The following is a 19,985-nucleotide window of genomic DNA, read 5'->3' on the forward strand; positions in this document are numbered from 1 at the left end:
TACAGGCTGGGTGTTCGTCCATCAAGACGATGGCTGAATGAGTGAGTGGGCTCTTCTGGGCAGAGAATGCTAACAACACAGGGCACTGGGCCTACCTGTCATAAGCTCACAGTATGTTCACAGGCTCATACAAATAGACTTGCCACCTGGGCCCTCCTCTCTCTGCAGCTCCAATACTGTATGCCCTGCTGCCCTAGACTCTGGGGTAATTACAGCTCTGCACACGCAACCTTTACATCTGCCCTCTTTGTTCCTATCACTGTTTTTTTCTATGTGACATCGTGCAATTACTAGCTTTCTGCCTCCTTGTGGAGCAAACACACCCTCATCCGAACCCAGCTAATGAGGCGATTAGGGGGAATTCACAGTGACCTTGAGCTTCCTCCACACCTGAGTCACCTGCAGACAGCAGGAGCCATAGGGTATGCTTTCTGTCACACAGTCAGGGCTGACAACAAAGCAGGAACCCAGTCAGCCTCTCCTGGGAGGGTTGGAGATGGTGATGTTTGTTGCTGAAGTCATCCAAGCACTGGAATTGGAAGCCGTAGCTGGTCTCGGAAACTGGCCACCCCAGGTGAGGCAACATCAACAGGAGAGTGGTTCTCATTAAACATTGCCTGCTCTGCCTTACTTAGCTCCTGTCATTGGAAAGTCAAAAGGGTGATAGCCCTAGCTCTCTCCCTGCTGCCCGCAGTTTTCTTTTCTTCACCCTAAAAGCCCTCTCCCAGTCCTGCTGAGCACCTCTGCAGTAGGAGGGTGTACACCTCCCTCAATCTGTTCTCCAGAGATCAAGACCTTCCATTCTGATTGTGACCTCTATGAACTTTATTCTGGCCCTGAACTCCTCTAAGTAGCAGTCCGAAAAATAAGATTAACTTGTTGACCCTCAAGAGGAGGGTTCCTCAGGGTACGGTGGAGTACACCTTTAATCCTAACAGAGTCTGGTGGATTTCTGTGAGTTCAAGTCCAGCCTGGTCTAAATAGTGAGTTCCAGGAGAACCAGAGCTCTGCAGCAAAGTCCTGTTTCAAAAATCCAAAGGGGGTGGGGCCATTGAAAGCCAGCCTTCCAGGTCACCAGTGTGCTACACTCAGCAGTGAAATGTGAACTGTTTGACAGCAGCAGGGGCATCTCTCCTGAGGACTGTGCTCTGTGCCGAGCTGATTCTCTTGTACACTTTATCCTGTGGAGGCCCATCCTCCGCTGGAGTGATGGTTGTTTCTAGAGTCATTCTTGAACTAAGTAACAAGTATGTAACATTGTAAAAGGGACGGTACTTTTCTCCTCTCCCTCTCTCTTCCCCTCTTCTCCCTCTTCCTTCTTCTTCTCCCTCTTACCCTCTCTGTCTTTTAACTCTGTGTGTGTGTGTGTGTGTGTGTGTGTGTGTGTGTGTGTGTGTGTGTATGTGTGTGGCATTGGTTCTTTCCTTCCACTGTGTGTGGGTTCAGGGCAGTGACTGGATTTAGATCGACAGGCTTGCATAGCAAGCACCTTTATCCAGGAAGCCATCTTTCCAGTCCAAAGGGATTTTTTTTTTTAATGTGAGGTCATTCTTTGTGTAACCAAAGAAATGGACTTAGAGCAAGAGACAAGGTTATCTATAGAACAGATGAGCTTTATGGCTCTGCTTGTGGGGTGGCCTGTAAAGAGATTCTGGTGAGTGAAGTCTGGCTCTGAAGTGGTTTCAGTTTCTGTGCATGCAGAGGTAAGAAGGTCCCAGAGGTCGCCTGGGTCTGGAGTCGGCCCTTCCTGGATAGTCCTGACCCCTAGCACTTGGTGACAGCCTGTCTGTAAAGTGGGAAAGGCAGCAGATCATCAGCTAGTGGAGGAGGAAACTGAAGGCCTTGCCAGCAGTGCAGTGTGACGCTAAGAGTGCGCAGGAGCCCGTTCCTCCTTTTGATCTACAATGGCCTGACCTTCATCTCTTCAACATTCTTCTGATGAGTGGTGTGACCTGTACTTCAGTAAGCCCTGTATCTCATTTGCCACTTTGAGGGATGCCCACTCCATGGTAGCCCCAGCACACCATTGGAGTTCCCAAAACAGGCCAGGATTCCCACCAGGATTCTCTGTGAGACTCTCTTGGATGTCATGGTGTGTACCATCTGTATACAACAGCGACGAGTTAGTGACACCAACCAACCAGTCCCTTGTCCACAGGAGGCTACATATCAGACGGGAGCCCTTACCTCCTCCCCTTTATACCCTCTGTCCCATATTATCTCTACTAAGAATACTGATCTGCATCGTGAAAACCATTCACATATACAGTAGAGACTGCCCAGCACAGGGGCCAGGGTGGGCACTTCCAGTGATACAGCTCATGATGTCTATAGGAACTATGACTCCATGTCCACCACAACCAGGGACTGGCCCTGTCCTCAGACGATCTATCATCATCCTCCTGTGTCTGCAGATGAGGCTGCCTGAAGCTCCACTGCTATCAACAGGGTGGATCTGGGATCTGAAGGCTTCCAAGTCCAGATCAGTCTGGCTAACTCAGCCTGATGATTGCACACATGAGAGCACCTTCTCATTACTTTCAAGGTAAGGGCCTCATATCTGTCCAGCTTGAAGGTCACCTTCTGAATCTGTCCTTTGGGTCCAGTAGAGCATTGTGATGTCCTCCCTCTAAAATGTAATAAATGTACTCAGGGTATCACCCAGATCACAGACAGAAATGTTAGACGGGAGGCCCAGAGGGCTAAGCCTTCAGGTTGGTGTCCAGGGTTCTGCTCTTAAGCTGGTCAGTCTTGGTATTCTCAGAATTTAACCATAGCAGTTTTAAATGTTTGTTTTCCAGGGCTACCCACTGCTTATCCACCTTAACAGTAATTCATAATATTTTTATGGAGAACTGAAATAACTCCAACAGTCTTCCATGCTTCTGCTGCTTGTCCTCTCTGCTCAAGCCCTTTCCGAACTTGCTGCTGACTTTAAGTTGTCAGTTCAATGAGCGTCTAAGCTGGGGTTCCAAGCACTGCGATCAGATTCTGTTCTTCTCCCCACTCCCCAGCATGGCCACCTGATGCTCAAGGTCCATGCCTGAGGCTGAAAAGTCTTCTAAGAGTTTTGGTCTTCTGGGCTAAGAAAGCTCAGGGTTCCTCCCACCTGAGGACTCTAGTTCAGTGCTTCCTCTGAGTCACCTGACAGGGCCTCTCCGCTCCCACATAGTGCATGAGCCCTAGTTTCAGCTGGCTTTTGCCAGTTTCCACACCTCACACTCCCAGCATTGGCCTGCTTTTAGCTAAGGACTCCAAGTTCTGTTCCATTCTTCAGTAGCCTTGTTTTTTGACAGAACCTGAATGTTGAGGTGTCTTGGTTACATTTCTATTACTGTGATAAATAGCATGGTCTAAAGCAACTTGGGGGTGAAAGGGTTTGTCTCAGCCTATGGTTTAGAGTCCATCCCTCAGGGATATAAGGGCAGGAACCTAGAGTGAGGAAGTGAAGCTGAAACCATGAAGTAATCCTGACTTGCTTCTCATGGCTTGCTCAGCCTGCCTTCTCATACTTGGCTGGGCCACCTGCCTGAAGTGGCCTTGTCCACAGTGAACTGGACCCTCCCATTTTAGTCATAGTCAAGAAATGCACAGACTTGCCCGCAGGCCGATCTGGCAGAGGTTTTTCTGAATTGTGTGAGATTCCCTCTTCCCAGATAACTATAGCCTGCATTAAGATGACAAAATGCTAACCAGCACACATTGCTTAGGACTGACTTCTGTCTGCAGTAGGGCTCATGGCGACACAGAAACTAGACTTAGTTGTTGGATCCTGAGAGTCAAAGATGAAATCTTCAGCGGTTGGGTTGCCAGCCAACATCTCTGCCCATACAACTCAAAGCTGGGCCTGAATATGCTGCCTCTCCTTCCAGCCTGGTGACTAACAAGTTAGATGTTAAATGGCGTGCTCCCCTCAGGAGGCAAGCTGATCCTCCCATGCTGGCCGCTGCTTCCCTTGAGTATCATGCTGTACTGGGAGGAGGTGCTCCCTTCTCTTTCTTTCTGTCATCTAAGCCAACAGAGCCCTGCTAGTCTGCCATTTCCTCCTCAGTTCATCCAGGTACAGTGGAGAAACTTGTAGTCAGCCTGTTGTCACCTGAGGTCACTACTGCCTTCCAGATTGTATACGAAGATTCAGAGTCTTCCAGATTAGAAAGCAGAAAAGATTGGAAAGGAAGAGTCATTCCTTGGGCATCTTAATTACAGTGCAACAGAAGAAGGCTTGAGAATAAGTGAGGCCAAAAAGCAGTGAAGTTTTCAAAAGTAGAGAAATCAAAATACTTTGAGATTTTGGCATAGAACAAATTACACCTGTTTCCTGTAAACAGAATGTACTAATTTTTTCCCTCATTATTAAAAGAACACATGCCCATTTTATAAACTAAAAGCCAGAAGTTACACAGAAACAGTCCAAGGTTACCTTAACTTACTGTTTAGTGTTATGGGTGACTCTTGGAAAGAAATGGTTACATTCGTGCCTTAAAGCAACATGAAAACAAGGTGGAGTTCAAACAGTCCTCGGGAGAAAGTGTGCTTGGGTGCTTTAAATTTAAAACAAGACCAGGTGTACATGCCTTTAATCCCAGCACTTGGGAGACAGAGGCAGGCGGATTTCTGAGTTCGAGGCCAGCATGGTCTACAGAGTGAGTTCCAGGACAGCCAGGGCTACACCGAGAAACCCTGTCTCCAAAAAAAAAAAAGGGGGGGGGGGCGGTCTTTTCCTGTTGTGAGCTGGGTGGGTGTGGTGGCAAGCACCTTTCATCCCAGCACCTGAGGCAGAGGCAGGTAGATCTCTGAGTTCAGGTGAGCCTAGTCTACAGAGTGAATTCCAGGACAGCCAGGGCTACACAGTCTTGAAAATAACATACATGAATGAATGAATGAATGAATGAATGCATATAATAAAGTATGTCCTTTAAAAGAATGCTGTGAGCAAAGTCCTGGGTTAAATTGCCTTTTGCCTAGGCAACTGCCTGTTGAATTTGCAGATGAAGTTGAGAAGTGACTGTGCAGGACTCCCTTTAGGGATCCTGATGGCAATGGGGTGATTACTAGTTAAGCTGACTGTTCTACTGGCAGTAAGTAGCACCTGCCTGTCCTGCTGAGTAATCCAGCCTGGTGAACAGGGTCTTCACCCTTCACTGTGAGAAGGTTCCCTGCAGTTAGATAAACTGATCTGTTGCTTGGTAACCACAGGATTCCCACAGTGGATGCTCAAGAAGCCTGAGTCAGAAGGCCCAGCCAGATATTTGGAGGGCTAGAAAGTTGGCAAGATTCTGAGACAGTGGCAGCTTGTCAGAAGGCATGAATGCCGGATGGGTGCTTGGGTTTTAAGGGGTTCACCTTTCCATCTGTACTGCACCTTCTCGGCTATGGGCCTAAGAACAAAGGAGAAAATTGGGAGCTGGCCATGGGAGAAATGCATTCTGTTGGCAAGGCTTTTGTGACAGCAGTAAGGCCCTGCTAAGGCAGGATTGCCTACCTAATAACAGCCTGAAGTGGAATATATAGGTGCCTGCTTGTTTGCTCCATAAGTGAGCCCTAGGTTTGTGGGAGATACTGGGAATGTGACAGTGATTCATGAAGGTGAGCAGGACACCCTGTGCCTAGTAAACATACACTGCCCCTGAGCCACCCCAGCCCCAAGCCTAGAGTCTGTCTCTGGCAGTGTGACCCAGAGCTTATGCAGATCTGCCCCACCCAGCTCTCTGCCTGAGATCAGAGGTATTCTGGCCCTTGAAGGGATCCTGTGGGGTGTGCTGTCACTGCCAGCTGAAGGCATGGTTGTGGTGCTCTGAGCCACCTCCCACAGGCTGCGCTTGCTCTGTAGGCAGTTCACGGATCAGTCACCAGAGAAGAGTTTGTTTATTATTGTCTACAGTGATGGCAAAAGCAAGCACTTTTGCTCGGGAGAGTATTGTGAGTGAAATTTTGCATATCTTGAAACTCAAGTCAGATTGTTAAATTTAAAATTATACACATTGTGAGTACCTACTTCAAACAAGAGGGAAGAAAAGGCATCCCTTCCTGTCAGAACCTTTCGTTCTGTCATGTAACCTAACTAAAAATAAACTCCGAGTATGGGAACTTGGAGCTTGCTATGGAACCAGGCAGTGCTTCCAGCAAGTACCTGGTCTAGCTCCACATGCACAGGCTTGGAAGCTCAGCGGGCAGCCTTAAAGGACATGCACTCCATGTGAGTAAAAGTTCAGGGTCAGTGCTGCTGCTTACTAGAAAGTGGGAGCAGGGATCTGGAGAGACTGCTCAGCAGTTATGAGCACTGACTGCTCTTCCAGAGGTCCTGAGTTCAATTCTCAGCCACCACAGGGTGGCTCACAACCATCTGTAATGGGATCCAATGCCCTCTTCTGGTGTGTCTGAAGACAGCAACAGTGTACTCATATAAATAAAAAATAAATAAATCTTTTTTTTTTTTAAAGAAAGAAAGTGGGACACAACACATCTCCCCTATGAGATGAGGATAACGGCTGTGGGATGTGTGGTGCTAGTGTTCTTGAGCCTCGCCTCAGCACGTTTACTGGATAAATAAAGCCCTAGGTATCATTGCTAGCACACCCTTTCCTCAAAGTGTCTTCCCAAGCAAAGCTGACTTCCTCTGTTGCAGGAAGAAACAGTTTCTTACAGCTGCAGCCCTGCACTCTGGATAAGACTATAAATGGTTTCACCTTTATTATAATGGGATCTTCGAGCCTTTCTAATCAGGCTAATAGCACGGTGCTGGCTGTGTCTAATTCTTGGACTTTAAAGGGCTGTTTATTTTGAGTGTAGTCTCTGACCACCACAGCACAGAACATGCTGTCACGTCAGAGAGCAGCCAGGGGCCTTGCTTGAGCTCCTTACACTGAGCTTCCCTGGGCTGCTGTCATGTGAGTGCTGAAGGATCCTCCAGAAAGCCAGCGTGGCCGTGCTTATTGTTGTCTCTGAGTTGATTCATTTTATTCTTTTGGCTGCATCTCACCTCTCTGTGTGTTACTGAATTTCTACAAATTCTCTCATCTGATCAAGTGGTAGGAATACACTTGAATACACTTCCTGAGGTTTCTAGGCTTCTGTACTGAACCTGATGACAGGCTTTGGCATCTTGTGGATCAGGACAAGGGATAATCTCCTTCCAGCCCCAGGTCTGTGTAGTGGTTTGTGCTCAGATGCCCTTGGGCTTGGGTTTTATGGATCAGGGTGTCTCCTGCACTCTAGTGAGTGTTGGAGCATCTGTGTAGATACCCCACTTGGAAGCTGGCCTAGCAGGGCACTGTGCCTATAGTCTGCCCTCAAGGGTCCATCCCTGAAGCCTACACAGGGAAGCTTCACAGTAAACGGCCTTGTACTATCAGGTTTCTGTGGGCTTTCCCATCAGGGGCAAATGGCTGTCTCATACCCCTCATCTGCCGTCAGAATGTGAGAGTGTAGATTTCTTCTTTCCCCCATGAAAACAACTCAGAACCAAGCCTCACTTTTAAAAATGCCATGATATTTTGCCACCATTATGAAAATCTGTCAGTACCGTATCTAATCTTGTGGTGCATAGAATATCAAAACAAGTGCTATTGAGGAGGCTGTTCTGCTAATACAAAAATGTCAGCCTCCTGGTCTCACAGCCGGCTGCTGTCAGCCTCTTTCCAAATGGGAAAGAAAACACTAAAGTCTTCTCCTCTGCTGTCACTGTTCCTCAGGCCTGACCCTTGGAGGAAGACCCAGAGGAAGCACCACCTTGTGCCTGCTGAAGTCCTGCACTCGGAACACTCGAGTGGACTGGAGGGTGCTGGCACAAAGGGCAGGAAGCAAGGCAAACAGCAAGGCCTTCTTCGTCAGGTGGCACACAGCAAGCCTGGGCCGTGGAGAGAATGAAGCCGCTTCTACATCCAGAAAGCTCACCACCAGCCAGCAAGCTTCTTTTGGTTGTTTTTGAATCTCTACTGGACCCGGTCAGGGTGGATCCAACATGGCCTCGTGGCTTTAGATTGATGTCCTGTTCTTATTATCAAAGCTTCTGAAAAATAACTGGTACCTCTCTCTGAATACAGACTCACACAAGAGCACAGAGTGCAGATTCTTACCTGTTGGAGGAGGAGCCCTGATGGAAACCAATAAGGCAAGGGCCGGTGCTAGACAGTCGCCACCTTTAGCCAATCCTCTTATGGGATTACACTCATGGAAGCAAGCATCCTGTGTCAGCCAGGATGAGTGTAGCTCCTGGCAAGCTTGCCAGATTTAAGCAGCCACGTGTGTATTGCATGAGTGTTATAAAAGATGTTAAAAACAGGAATTGAACTTTGTACAGAAGGATAAAGTATTGTTGAATAGTTATTTTCTTAGTCCGCATGTTCTGTTAGGAAGGGGCTTTTACCTCGGGTCAAAAGCCTGGATATGTGGGAAGACACTTCTTTCTTCCATGAGTGTGGCATAGCGCATGTGTTGCCTCCCCTTTTGTGTCCACAGACAACTTGCTTTCTCTAGGCTAATTGTTTTACTGTTGCCTTTTTATTGTGTGCCTTTGAAGTCAAAAGGCACCATCAGCATCGAAGCCTGGCTGCTCTTCAGGGTCTGAGGTCTGTGTGTGTGACCTAGACCCAGAACCCACACACCATTGTGTTTCTGGGAGGTTTGAAAGAGGACCCCTGTAGCGTATTGATTTCTCAATAAAAGTAAGATTTGGACACTACTGAGGACTCAGGAGAGAAAGGGTTAAAGCTCAGCATGCTCTTCTATTCAGACACTATTCTGTGTCTGCCTTCCTCTGGGTTACTGTGTGCCCAGCCCACCCAGGTCCTCCGAAGCCAGCCCTAGGGCAAGTGCTGTAGTACCACTTTGCTCCTGAGAGCTGGCAGGGTCAGCGCTGTGGCAGGGAGGAAGGTCAGTGAACAACCCTTGCCAGGAAACACACGCTGTGGAAGGGGAAGCGTGGTCTTGCCGGGTTAGCAGTCACAGAGGCAGGAAAGCCTGTTGGTGAAATCCTAAGGATAGTGTGAAGCTGCAGCAGTGTGGAACTGACCGGACAAGCCAGCCACTTTTCTTTGGATTTGGAGTGACTTACATACTTTTGATGGGAAGTGAAGGATCAAATGATAAGACTCACCCAGCTGTGAGAAAACAGGATTAGTGCCTGTAATCAGGGATGGCCTCAGAACAACTGTCTGCCTCCCAGCAACAAGCTGCTCGGCTGCAGGGCTGTGAGGTGTGCTGGGACATAGCTGAAGTAGTGACCTAACCCTAAAGCTGAAATTTACACATAGAGTTTTCTCATTTAGCAAGGTGTCTTGTCAGACCCTGGACGGACCTGCTGCCTAATTAACACAACACCCGGTCAGTAAGGTGGTGGGGACTTGACAGATTAAGGGTTAATGTTCTCTATGTTTGAACAACCTGAAAATGAGTATCTAATGGATCTTGATAGGTTGTACAGTCCAGGTGTCAACTAGACACAGTGTGCATTGTCGGAGAAAGGGGGAGAAAGAGTGAGTGAGTATTGGTGTTCTCCTTGTGTTTTTGTCCCTGGGGGTGTCAAATCCTGTGGAACTGAAGTTACGGACAGCTGTGAGCTGCCATGTGGGTGCTGGAATTTGAATCCAGGTCCTCTGGAAGAGCAAACAGTGCTCTTAACCGATAAGCCATTCTCCAGCCCTTTGTGTTTATTTTTAATCATACTTTTTTCTAAGGTCCCAGACTTAGCGGTATCTCTGACATCAGCCTGGTTGCTATACTAAAGTCTTGGAAGATTCAGACAGCAAAGGGAGCATCGCGGCTGTAGAGAGCTTGTTTGGAGCCCAAAGCTTTCCCCAGTTGCAGTCCAGTTGCTGTCCATCTTGTGAAGAGCCACCACTGGAGGGCAGAGAGCCCTTTGGCGAGCAGCTGTCTTTAGTGGGACACCATGGATGTCCTTCACTTCCACAGATGCCAGGGCCAACCATAGCCCAGCCGAGGACATTTACGGTAGCCCAGAGGGGGCTGCTTTGATTTCTCTCCTGGTACCTCTCAGAGCAGGTGATTCTAAGCTGCCACTGGTTGGGTCCAGCACTTCACACAGCCAGCAGAAGCCATTAAACCACAACCACCACTCCCAGAGATGAGATCACCAGGCCTTTCCAGTGACAAGCTTTCAGAATTGAAAAATGATTACCAGGCCTTTCCAATTTGCCTACTTGACCGCCAGACTTCCTCAGTCTGCTAGACCATAGGAACATAGAGAGCCAAGTTGTCGGTAGTGCCCTCCCTCTCCCCCACGGGCCCCACCCGGGTTCCATAAGCCTTACAGCTGAGGACCAGCTGAAAGAGCTAACCTCATAAACTTGGTTGCCCCTGCCCTTTGGAATCTAGATTTAGAAGGGAGAGTTTGCTTCAGGACCTGCCTTATTGTTTGGTCCATTGGGGGGTCTCTCGTGGTCTTTTTTTTTTTTTTTTTTTTTTTTTTTTTTCCCTGTTTTAAATGAGGACACCCAGCTCCTGGGTTAGGAACAGAGAAACCAATTTAGCCTTCTAAATGGATGGAAAGCACAAGCCCACCTCACTGCAGAGGTTGTGGAGTTATTATTACAGGTGGGATGTACAGGGCAATTTAAAATATTGTAATTATAAACTTGTAGGGAAGCCTTGTTCTTCATTAATGTAAGATATGAAATCGCCTCTGCGGTACAAGGACAATTACATAGTCAGAATGTGTCTGCGGTTTACTCTGCACTGTGTAAATGTGAGGGTGGCTGCTCCAGCCTGCCTCCTCCACTCTCACAAAATGAAAAGCACACCACCGCAAGTTGTCCTTTGATAGATTTTTAATATGATTTTAAAGAGTTTTGTTTGGTCTCATTCTTATTCAATGAGATTAATTTAAAGCACTTATCCCCTGGGTTTAAGTCAATCCGTGTAGGATTTGGGCAGGGTTTGTTGCTTGGGGGGTTTTGTTTGCAGGAGGCTATGAGAGACTCCTTTCCCACTTCATTAACCCTGAGTTGGGGACTGCTCTCCCTCACACCCCACCACAGCCAGATCGAGGGATTTACCAACCCGCATTCACATGCAAAAGAACTCAAAAGCCGAGGGGCTCCTTGACTTAATTAGCTGCTGTGCATTTTGCAAAATTAGAATAATACCCCCACCATCCCAGAAAAGAAAAGCCTGGGTGTGAGGGATGCTGTGGGGTGGGGAGGAAACAGTAGCCAAAATGGTTGGGGGCGGGAGGGGGGGGGGTTTCTGAACACGCCCCCTCCCTCCACTGCCGGGAAAGTTGGGCCAGAAATGCTGGGAAGGTGCTTGGCTTGCAAGTATCCAAACTGCCTAGCGTTTCTTCCGTCCGCAGGTTAGTGTGCTGCAGGTGGTGTGGGGGAGGGGGAGCACCTGCGCTCACATCCCGGGAGACCGACCAGTGTCAGAAGATGACCTTGGCCCTTTGAACGTGATCTGGAGGCTGACTCCTGAAATCTCAGAGCCAGAGGCGGGTGGTGTGATTTGCCCCCTCGCACCCACCCCCCATTTCTCCCAGGACCGGGACAGGGGGAGGATGGAGAGAAAGCAAAGGGTTGCCCGACGTGGCGTCAAGCTCGCGATGGCCCGTGGGGGTCCTACCAGGCATTAGAGACTAGGAGCTGCGGGTAGCCAGAGTGGAGGGCGCCGGGCCGAGGAGGGTGGGGCAACGGGGAGCAGCCTCGGAGTCCATCTGTCTGCCTCGCGCCCGCAGGGCCGGGCACCAGCTGCCGGCGCCCTGGCCTGAGCCAGATGAGTCGGCTCAGTGAGTGCTTCGCGGCTTGCCACGCAGCAGAGGGAGGCCGAGCGTTAGGCTCGCCCGTGACCCCCAAGACCCTGTGGAAGCGGGACGAATCAGATGGGAAGGCCGAGAGCCTCAGGGTGGGAACGGGGAGAGTCCAGCCCGGGTCTCCTAAGCATGACTACAGCACCCAGAAACTGGGGACCGGGACAAGAGGGAGACAAAACTTGTTGCGAATGGAAGGATCAGTACTTCGAGAGATGCCGAGGTTATTTATGAAGGGGGGGGGGGTGGGGCAGGCCTGAGCGGGAGCCAAAGGACGGTAGCGCGGACAGGCGCCTGATCATTTGTAAGAAGTTTATTTCCACATTTAAAAAAAGAGAACCCAAGAGGTCTGGCTGCCCTAGGACCTGGGTGAAGGGAGCGGAGCTAGGGGCCAGGATGCGTGGGAAAGCCCTCTCGGCCCCTTCCTGCTCCACCCGGTATGGAGGGGGCACAGGCCACAGACTCACTGATTCACGGACACGGTCACGGGCTCATGGGTCACGAATAAATAACTTCATATACACTTTGCACACTGTATGTACAGCTCCGCTGCTAGCCTGGGGCTCAGGGAGAATAAAGGAAATGGGAGGGAAGCTCCGTACTGCGCTCCCACCCGCAGAGGTTCAAGAAGGGTGGACCCAGGCCTGGGACACCGGCGTCCCCTACCTGCTGCTGAGGGGACAGGGGGCACCTGGGGAAGCCCGCAGGGCCCCGAGGGTGAGTGAGAGGTGGGCAGGGGCGCATATGTACATCTGGCGGGTGTAACTGGCTCCTGGATGGAGCAGTCAAGGGAGAGGACTTAGGGGAGGGTAGCCTCAGTGAGTTTCTCCCACACGGGGACACTGGGCGGCAGCGGGGAGCCCGGCAGCCCTGCCCGAGGCGGGGCGAAGGGAGGGACCGGCGCCCAGCCTGAGCTGAGGGTCCCAGAGCATGGCTTAGGACAAGCGGGAGCTTCACCGGGGCTGCGCGGCGCGTGGGAGGACACCGGGCAGCGGGGGCAGCGGTGGGGGCGGCTCGCTGGCGCCCTGGAGTCCGTGTATGAGGATGCGGGGCACCAGAGGTCTCTGAAGGGCAGGTGGCGGCGCGCTGGGTCCGCGGTACAGATAGAGTGCGGCGCCGGGGTCCAGGTTGGAAACGAGACTCTGCGGGTAGAAATAAGGCGACGGGAACATTCTCTGGAGCGCCGAGTAATTGCCTGCCTCCGCTAGCAGCTCCAGCCCCACGGCCGTCTGTCGCTTCCATTTAGTCCTAGGAAACGAAATCAAGACAAGAAGGGATCAGGACTAGGACACTCAAAACCCTTAACCCCTTCCTAGTGAATGGCACCAAGAGCAAGATGGCCAACGGAGAGCATGCTAACTTGTTAATAAATAATGGAATATCCATGTTAAATGCACCATGCATCATTCTCTCTTCCACTGGCTTACAATGACTTTTGTTCCCATTTTACAGATTAAAAGCTTGAGGTATGAACTAGTTTTTACGATGGTCTGCAAAGTGGCAGGCAGAGCCCCTGCTCCAAGCCAGATTATAAACTCACATGTTATATGCTTCCCCTGGGAAGGCCTCTAATAAAAGTGGTGGAGCTGCTTACTGGGTAGCCTGTGTCCCTAATTCTTACCCCGCCCCATGTAGCCTCAGAGGCCCGGACTTGAAGCAAGCAGGCTAGGACTGCGAGCAAAGAAGTCTCTGAAGGAATGTACACTCCTCTCCCAGCTTACCCCACACTCAGACCTCCCAGAGTGTGGGATAGACAGTCCAGAGCCCCTCTGGCCCAGAAGTTGAGGCCTAGGGCAAGGCAGATGTGAGAAAGTCAAACCTAAAAAAAGGTTCTGTACCCACCTGTAGTGAGGCTGGGGATGCCTGCCTGGGTTCCAGTGAGGTTGAGGTGGGCTCAGTCACGCTAACCCTGTCCCCACCCCCTGAATAATTCATAATCATCATAATTGTGTAATTACTGCAACGAGCCTTAATTATTGATGCCTGAAGCAGTAATCAGTATTTATTATTAATGGGGCTGTGTGTTCTGAGGCTTGTTTATGGAAGGCATCATTCCTGCTTCTGCTATGTACATGGGAAGTGTTTGTCACTATGCTGATTGACGTGTCTGTGTGCCTATATTGTACCTACTTATTTAAGTCCTATGAATGTCCAAGAAGGAGATTAAGAAGCAGGTTCAAGACCAGTGTCTTAATACTAATTTCCCAATGTCTCTGTCCCAGAGGAGCTGGGGTGAGGCAGAGAACCCCTAAATTGGCTCTAAATGCTGGGAGGTCCAAGGAAGAAATGCTCTGAGATACAGTCACCACAGACTACAACCACCTCAGGGACCTCTCTGCTTTCTGGAGACTGGGGCTGCCACTCTCCCCTAAGCGCTTGGGCCTTCCTTCGGAAGAGCCCAGAAGCCCCAAAGCCTAGCCTAGGGCTGTCCTTGGGGACTTGGGCTGGGCTGGGCTGGGGCAGGGCTTGAAACCCTCTGTGTAGGTCCACCTGTCCTGGATTCCAGTCTGGTGTCCTTTCTGTACCTCACTGTGGGACTTACAGCAAAGTGAGACTTTTCTCAGAGCCCCAGTTTCTCTACTTTTGCAGACTATGGGAGACTCAAGACTCCAGAAGAAGCACCCTACCGACCCCGCCCCACAGTGAAACCTCACCTGCGGTTCTGGTACCAGGTCTTGACCTGCGTGTCGGTGAGGTTGAGCGAGGCGGCTAGCTCCATGCGGTCTTGCACGCTCAGGTATTTCTGCCGCTCGAAGCTACGCTCCAGCTGCGCCAGCTGATGGTCGGTGAAGGCGGTCCGCGCTTTGCGTGGCTTTTTCAGGCGCACCGGGGGACTGTCCCGAGAGCTGGAGATCTCGCGGTCGCCTTCCTCCTTCACTGCGGAGACACAGAAAGCACGTCAGGGTTCGGCAGTGCCTGCACCCTCCGGTCCCAGTCGTCAGGGCGGAGACCTCTGGGGTCCCATAGCACCCAAGCCCGTGGGGACGCTGCGGCGCGTCCATCCGAGGCAGGATTCCCTGTCCGCCGAAGGATGTGAACTATGAATGAGGAGAAAACGATGTAGAAAGTGCATGGGGCCAAAGCCGCTGGCAGCTCCCTGAAGAAACTCGACACTTTTTCTGCCGCCTCACTCACCCCCCCCCCGGGGGGGGGGGGGAAGGGAGATAAAGACTGCCTGGGGCGGACTGGCCTAGTGTGCCACTGGCCAAGAACAGATTTCTGGAGGATGGGCTCCTCGTTTGGGCGCAAAGTTCTCGTGGAGAAACAAAACCCCATTTGCTCATCAGCATCCCTCGTCTCGAAGAGCAGATAATTGTGCCCACGCCTTACCGACCCTGGTTTGGCCAGGAATCTCTAGAGATGGCTTCCTAGACCAGTTTCGAACTAAGCGGATGGAAAGCCGGCATGGCCGGCATCTGAGAGCGCTCGGAGCTGCGGCAAATACCCATCTCGTCGCTGGGCGCGAAGGGCTGCGTGCATCACAGAGGTCCCAGCTTTGATGTGCCTGCCCGCTGTGGCTCCCACTCCACCCGCGAGATAGCCAGGCAAATGGCCATCTGTTCCCAGCTCCTGAGATCCACTGTAGACGGGACAAAGCTAGATTTGTTCATTTCCCTCTACTTTCGTTGGGGTTGACTTAACAGAAAACACACATTTAATTGAACAAGTCCTGCATTCCTATCTCCATTTCCCAAGGAAAGATTGGAACAGAATAGTCCACTTCTCCCAAAATAACCCTGTAGGCTGGGGCACCCGTCCACCCTACCCCCTGCTTTCTTTATTTTCTTTTATGGTGAGTTTCATTGTGCGTGGCATTTGCCGTGACAGGGTTCAGCTGAATGTGAGGTGATTTTTCTCTGTAGGAAACAATAATCCGGTTAATTGAGCCACTGGGGAGGGAGGCTTTTCAGCCGGAAAGGCTGTGCTTCACGGCAGGGAGGGAGCCTGAAGCCCCAGCACCCGAGCACTCGGAGTCCCGGAGCAGGAGTAACTGCCCCAGACGGCCTTCGGCTTTCCACCTCTGTTGGGAGGTTTCGGAACCGTCAGGGACAAAAATTACTTTTCTCCCTTGAAAGCCTAAAACGGATCCTTATTCAAACCTCAAACTTGATGTTGCAGAAATCTTACTTTACCTCCTAATTATCTGGACTATTAATAACAATCCCTCATTCCGGTGGAGTGGTCAGCCGTTTCTTATTTAAACTTTAGTCCGTTCCTAGCTCTGCCAGAGCCTTTGGGATTCCCGGAAGTTCAGTCTGTCTACCTTGTGTCCAATTTTTCAGACTTTGGCCTCAGAGCTGCACTCCATCTCAATTGGTCTAGGGCCTAGGGGCCAGAGACCCTTTCTTCCTGGAGTGAAGCCTGGTTTGGTTTCTCCATGAGCCCAGGGCTCCAGCCAGTGTAAGGTTGCCACCCGCCTTACTTCCAAAGCCCTGTTCCAACTTGAGTAACTGAAGAAACCTTTCACACCAGAAACTTGTGATGAGGCTGGGCTGTTCCCCACCAAGGACAAAATGACTCAGAGTAGTTTGTGGTGATGGACTTAAATGCACCTATGGTCTGGCTCCTGTGTCTGGCTCTCAAATTAGCTTCCTAACTTTGCGGAAGTCACCGTTTGAGAAATATGCTAAGTATGGCTTTGCTCAGAGCCCCCCACACACACACACACACACATGCTCACGCTCACGGGCACACATTCACTTCAGAGACTTTTGTTAAGGGCAAGAGCAACAGCCAGTGCCTAGGGGTGGCTGGAACTTTCTGCAACGTCTCTGCTCCAAACCTGTTTAAGTGATACGCAGCCGGCTCTCGGCTCTCTCTCTCGTCATCTCCCTCCTCAGATATCATCAGGGACAGGAGAAGAAAATTGATATTCCAATTATCTTAAACGAAATGGAATCTCTCCTCAAAATCCTGCTTAGGGGCAAAACCATAAAAGGAGGAAACCGTGCAGCAGGACTGGACCGGATGGCTCTTTGCCCTAATCATGAAGCTACGTAGAGTAGAGCTGGTTGCAAATTGTAAGGAATAACACACACACACACACACACACACACACACACACACACACACACACCTTTCTCCAAGGTGAGTTCTCTTTGCCTCTCTAAACAGGCCCCTGGCAAGGGGGGAGGCAAAATGGCCAAGTTTCCCAAAGACCTCTCCCTGACTGAGTGCTGCGGTTGGAACTGGGGGCTTTCTAGAGATGATGGCTCCACAGCCTGAGTGAAGGCTGAGTGAAGGCTGCCTGGCCTGGCCATTTCTACTAGAGGAAGAAGAGAGAAAGGAGCTCTAGACTCGAACCCCTGATGGGCTTCAGTTTGGAGTCTGGTCTACCCTCAAAGAAATTCTTGGTTGAAAGGAAGACTCAAGTGACTCTAACTAAATTTTGTGAAATTTAGCACAAATAGAGACCGGGAGGTGCATGCAGCAATGATGCTGTCTTTATGGCAAAGTATTCACTTGAGGAAGAGGCTTGGGGAATCAGTTGTAATAGTTACAAATCCAGGAGCAGGCTCTACCAGGTCCTGGTGTTCTGCTGCCTGGCAAGAGAGCTCCATCCCCTGATACCTTTTTTTGCTTGTTTTTTGTTTGTTTGTTTGCTTGTTTGTTTTGTCAGGACAGGGTTTCTCTGTGTAGCCCTGGCTGTCCTGGAACTCACTCTGTAGACCAGGCTGGCCTTGAACTCAGAAATCCACCTGCCTCTGCCTCCCAAGTGCTGGGATTAAAGGTGTGAGCCACCACTTCCCACCTCCCTGATACCTTTGATACCCGTGGCCTCTGCCACTTCTCCTGGGAAAGAACTTGTGCCCTGGGACCCAAAAAACAGCTAAAGTCAAGGTAGAGACTAAAGGGAAGACACAAAACTAAAGAACCCTTTCCTTCTTTCCTCCCTCCCCTCTTCTTTTTTCCTTTATTCTCTTCTTTCCTCTTTTCCTTTAATACCACCTCAGCTCCTTAGTTAAGACGGAATGAAGAGGGAGCCATCACAGAGATTCCCAAAGTGAAAGTAGGACTAGCTTGACAGGTCACTTAGGAATCTCTGGGTCTTGAACCCAGCCAGGTGACCACTATTTAACCCACTCAATACCCAGGTCAAGGAGAACTGCTGTCTAGGTGTGGCATTCTTGTTCTTGCTCCCTCTGTCCCCCCTCTGACTCAGAACCTATTCCAGCCAGCCACCTGACCTCTTCTTCTATATGGTTCACAGGCCTAGACTACACAGCACCCACTGGGTGGGGGGGGGGGCACCTTTTCCTCTTGTTGGGAAATTCAGATTAAAAGCCAGAAAATTTGTACTGTACTAAAGGCTCTGGTGGGAATTTTCTACCAGGCTCTCACTCTAACAAGGCAGCAGCCTCCAAGTTATGAGGCGCTGCAAGGTCTCCTCCCAGGGATCCTCAGAAGGTGAGGCTCTTGCCGACCAGCACAGCTGGTGGAAGAGTTGTGGTCCCAGTCAGGAAGTTAGAAAGTTTGCTTTGTCCACTTGGGGAGGTTGCTCTGCTTCACACACAGTACCCTCCTCAGCGTCTCCCCGCCATACACATTGAACTCTTTGTTGCTCCAGGGCCCCAACCTTTGGGGCTGAGAGATAGGTCTGGACAAAAACCAACTCTCAGCCTGGGCCTGGGAGATCCTGGAGATGACTGTGTTCCTATCTCCAAGTGTGTGCTCTCAAGTTTTACATGTCACTTTTTAGAACCCACCCCCCACCCCTGGTTTCCCTTGGTTTCTTACCTTTGTACTCAGAGTCGGATGAAGCGCTGCTGACACTTTTGTCCAGCTTGTCTCGAAAGTCCTCCCCGGCCTTGGCCGCAAGGCGACCCCCAGGCTCAGGGGCTGCAGGCTGCCCACTGCTAGAGTAGGGTGCACAGGCCGCGAGAGGTTTGCAGTCAGCAAGGATGTCCCTGATCAGAAAGGAGGAGGTGACAGTTCGCGACTGGGCCGGGGCTGAAAGCTGCCCCGGCTGCAGGTGGGAGTCCAAACCTGGGCCAGATGCTGCACCAGGCCGCGAGGTACTGGTCTCCAGACAGTCTCTTCCGGGCGAGGCTGGCGAAGAGCAGTCGCTGCTGCTCTCTGAGCGTGGACTCAGCTCCAGGGGTGAACGGCAGTCCCCAAGCAAGGGGTCCCCCTTGGGAAGGGCGGGGCTGCTCGCTCGGTGGGAGAGAATGGAGTCAATCCCAAAGCCATTGGAGCCTTCCATAGCCAAGCTGCGACCTGTCCTCCCCAAAAGCTCCCCACCCACCCCCAACCCCAGCCGCCGCTGCCCCTGCCCCTAGCTGCGGGCTGGCATGGGGAAGGCGGGCAGGGAGCCTGTGGGCACCTTGGACGGAGTTCAGCCTTGGGGGAGCCCGGGAGCTCTGGGCCAACCGCCTCTGCGCATTACATCCAAAAGGGCTCAACGCGTCTTCTGCAGCACCGCACCGAGCCGCCGAGCCGAGGGGGGGGGTGGTGGTGGGAGTGTCAGGGAGGAATGGGAGGAGGGCGCGCCAAGTCGGGGAGAGCCAAAGGGTAGAAGAACGGCCCGAGGGCCCCTTTGACACAGAAGAAACGCAAGGCTGATGGAATCTGAATAAAGATCGTCTTTTGAAAAAGCAAAATCCAAACCGCACGCTTCCTCCAGGCAAACGGTAGCCCAGGGCAGGGGTCAGCACGGCGGATAGCAGCCGGCCCGGGCCCGGTTACCGGCCGGCAGAACAGAGTGCACCTGGAGGCCTCAGCACCGCGGACAGCGGCAGCGGCCCCGGATCAAGCAGCCCCACCTGGCCCCGGAGCTCCTGCGTGCGCGCCCGGCCCCGCCAGGGCCCGTCAGCACCGTGGACAGCGCCCTGCGGCTCCCACCGCAGCTCTCACCTGTCCTCCGCGCGCCTTCGCCGCCACCCCCCCTTCCTTTAAAAAAAAAAAATCGAACTTGTGTCACTTTTACTTTAGGGCTGGCTTTTTTGTTGTTTCTCTCTCTCTCTCTCTCTCTCTCTCTCTCTCTCTCTCTCTCTCTCTCTCTCCCTCTCCCTCTCCCTCTCCCTCTCCCTCTCCCTCTCCCTCTCCCTCTCCCTCTCCCTCTCTCTTTTTTTTTTCCGTTGTGTTGTGTGTGTGTGTTTTTTTTTTTTAAAAAAACAGGACTCACCCACGTGTCCCCGGAGTGATGACGCTGATTGGTTCGGGCCAATTTTGGGGGTGATGTCACGGCTCCACAACCCGCGGCCCGATTCTTTTCCAGTTTGATTAA

The 19,985-nt window shown here is 51.3% G+C and overlaps 2 protein-coding genes across 8 annotated transcripts in view; one reads left to right on the forward strand and one right to left on the reverse strand.

Moving 5' to 3' along the window:
• The window catches only part of Ddx31 (DEAD-box helicase 31), a 64,814-nt gene extending 56,134 nt beyond the window's left edge, over positions 1 to 8,680 (forward strand). For 3 of the 5 annotated variants that reach the window (XM_034495994.2, XM_034495996.2, XM_034495997.2), the window contains one exon: positions 7,692 to 8,680. In XM_034495994.2, the coding sequence (XP_034351885.1) occupies positions 7,692 to 7,866 (175 nt within the window). In that variant the 3' untranslated portion in view covers positions 7,867 to 8,680. Of the gene's footprint in view, positions 1 to 2,334; positions 2,546 to 7,691 lie in introns of all 5 variants that reach the window. The other 2 variants (XR_013108466.1, XR_004606206.2) reach the window with 2 other exon arrangements.
• Positions 8,681 to 10,743: 2,063 nt separating this feature from the next.
• Barhl1 (BarH like homeobox 1) lies at positions 10,744 to 18,980 on the reverse strand. Of its 3 annotated transcripts, none has more exons than XR_013108467.1 (4): positions 18,497 to 18,980; positions 14,413 to 14,635; positions 12,226 to 13,006; positions 10,744 to 11,808 (listed from the first exon to the last, which is right to left on the reverse strand). XR_013108467.1 is itself a non-coding variant. In XM_076928359.1 (4 exons), exons 3-4 carry the CDS (start codon positions 14,475 to 14,477, stop codon positions 12,712 to 12,714), a joined length of 360 nt encoding a protein of 119 aa, XP_076784474.1. In that variant the 5' UTR covers positions 14,478 to 14,635; positions 18,497 to 18,666; positions 18,746 to 18,925; the 3' UTR covers positions 12,057 to 12,711. The 3 variants fall into 3 exon arrangements, 2 of the variants coding, with proteins under 2 accessions (XP_076784474.1, XP_034351890.1); XM_076928359.1 differs by lacking the exon at positions 10,744 to 11,808 and having other exon boundaries at positions 12,057 to 13,006; positions 18,497 to 18,666; positions 18,746 to 18,925; XM_034495999.2 differs by lacking the exon at positions 10,744 to 11,808 and having other exon boundaries at positions 12,057 to 13,006.
• Positions 18,981 to 19,985: the final 1,005 nt, after the last annotated feature.

This window comes from Arvicanthis niloticus, chromosome 2, assembly GCF_011762505.2.
Source record: "Arvicanthis niloticus isolate mArvNil1 chromosome 2, mArvNil1.pat.X, whole genome shotgun sequence".
NCBI classification, from domain to species: Eukaryota; Metazoa; Chordata; class Mammalia; order Rodentia; family Muridae; genus Arvicanthis; species Arvicanthis niloticus.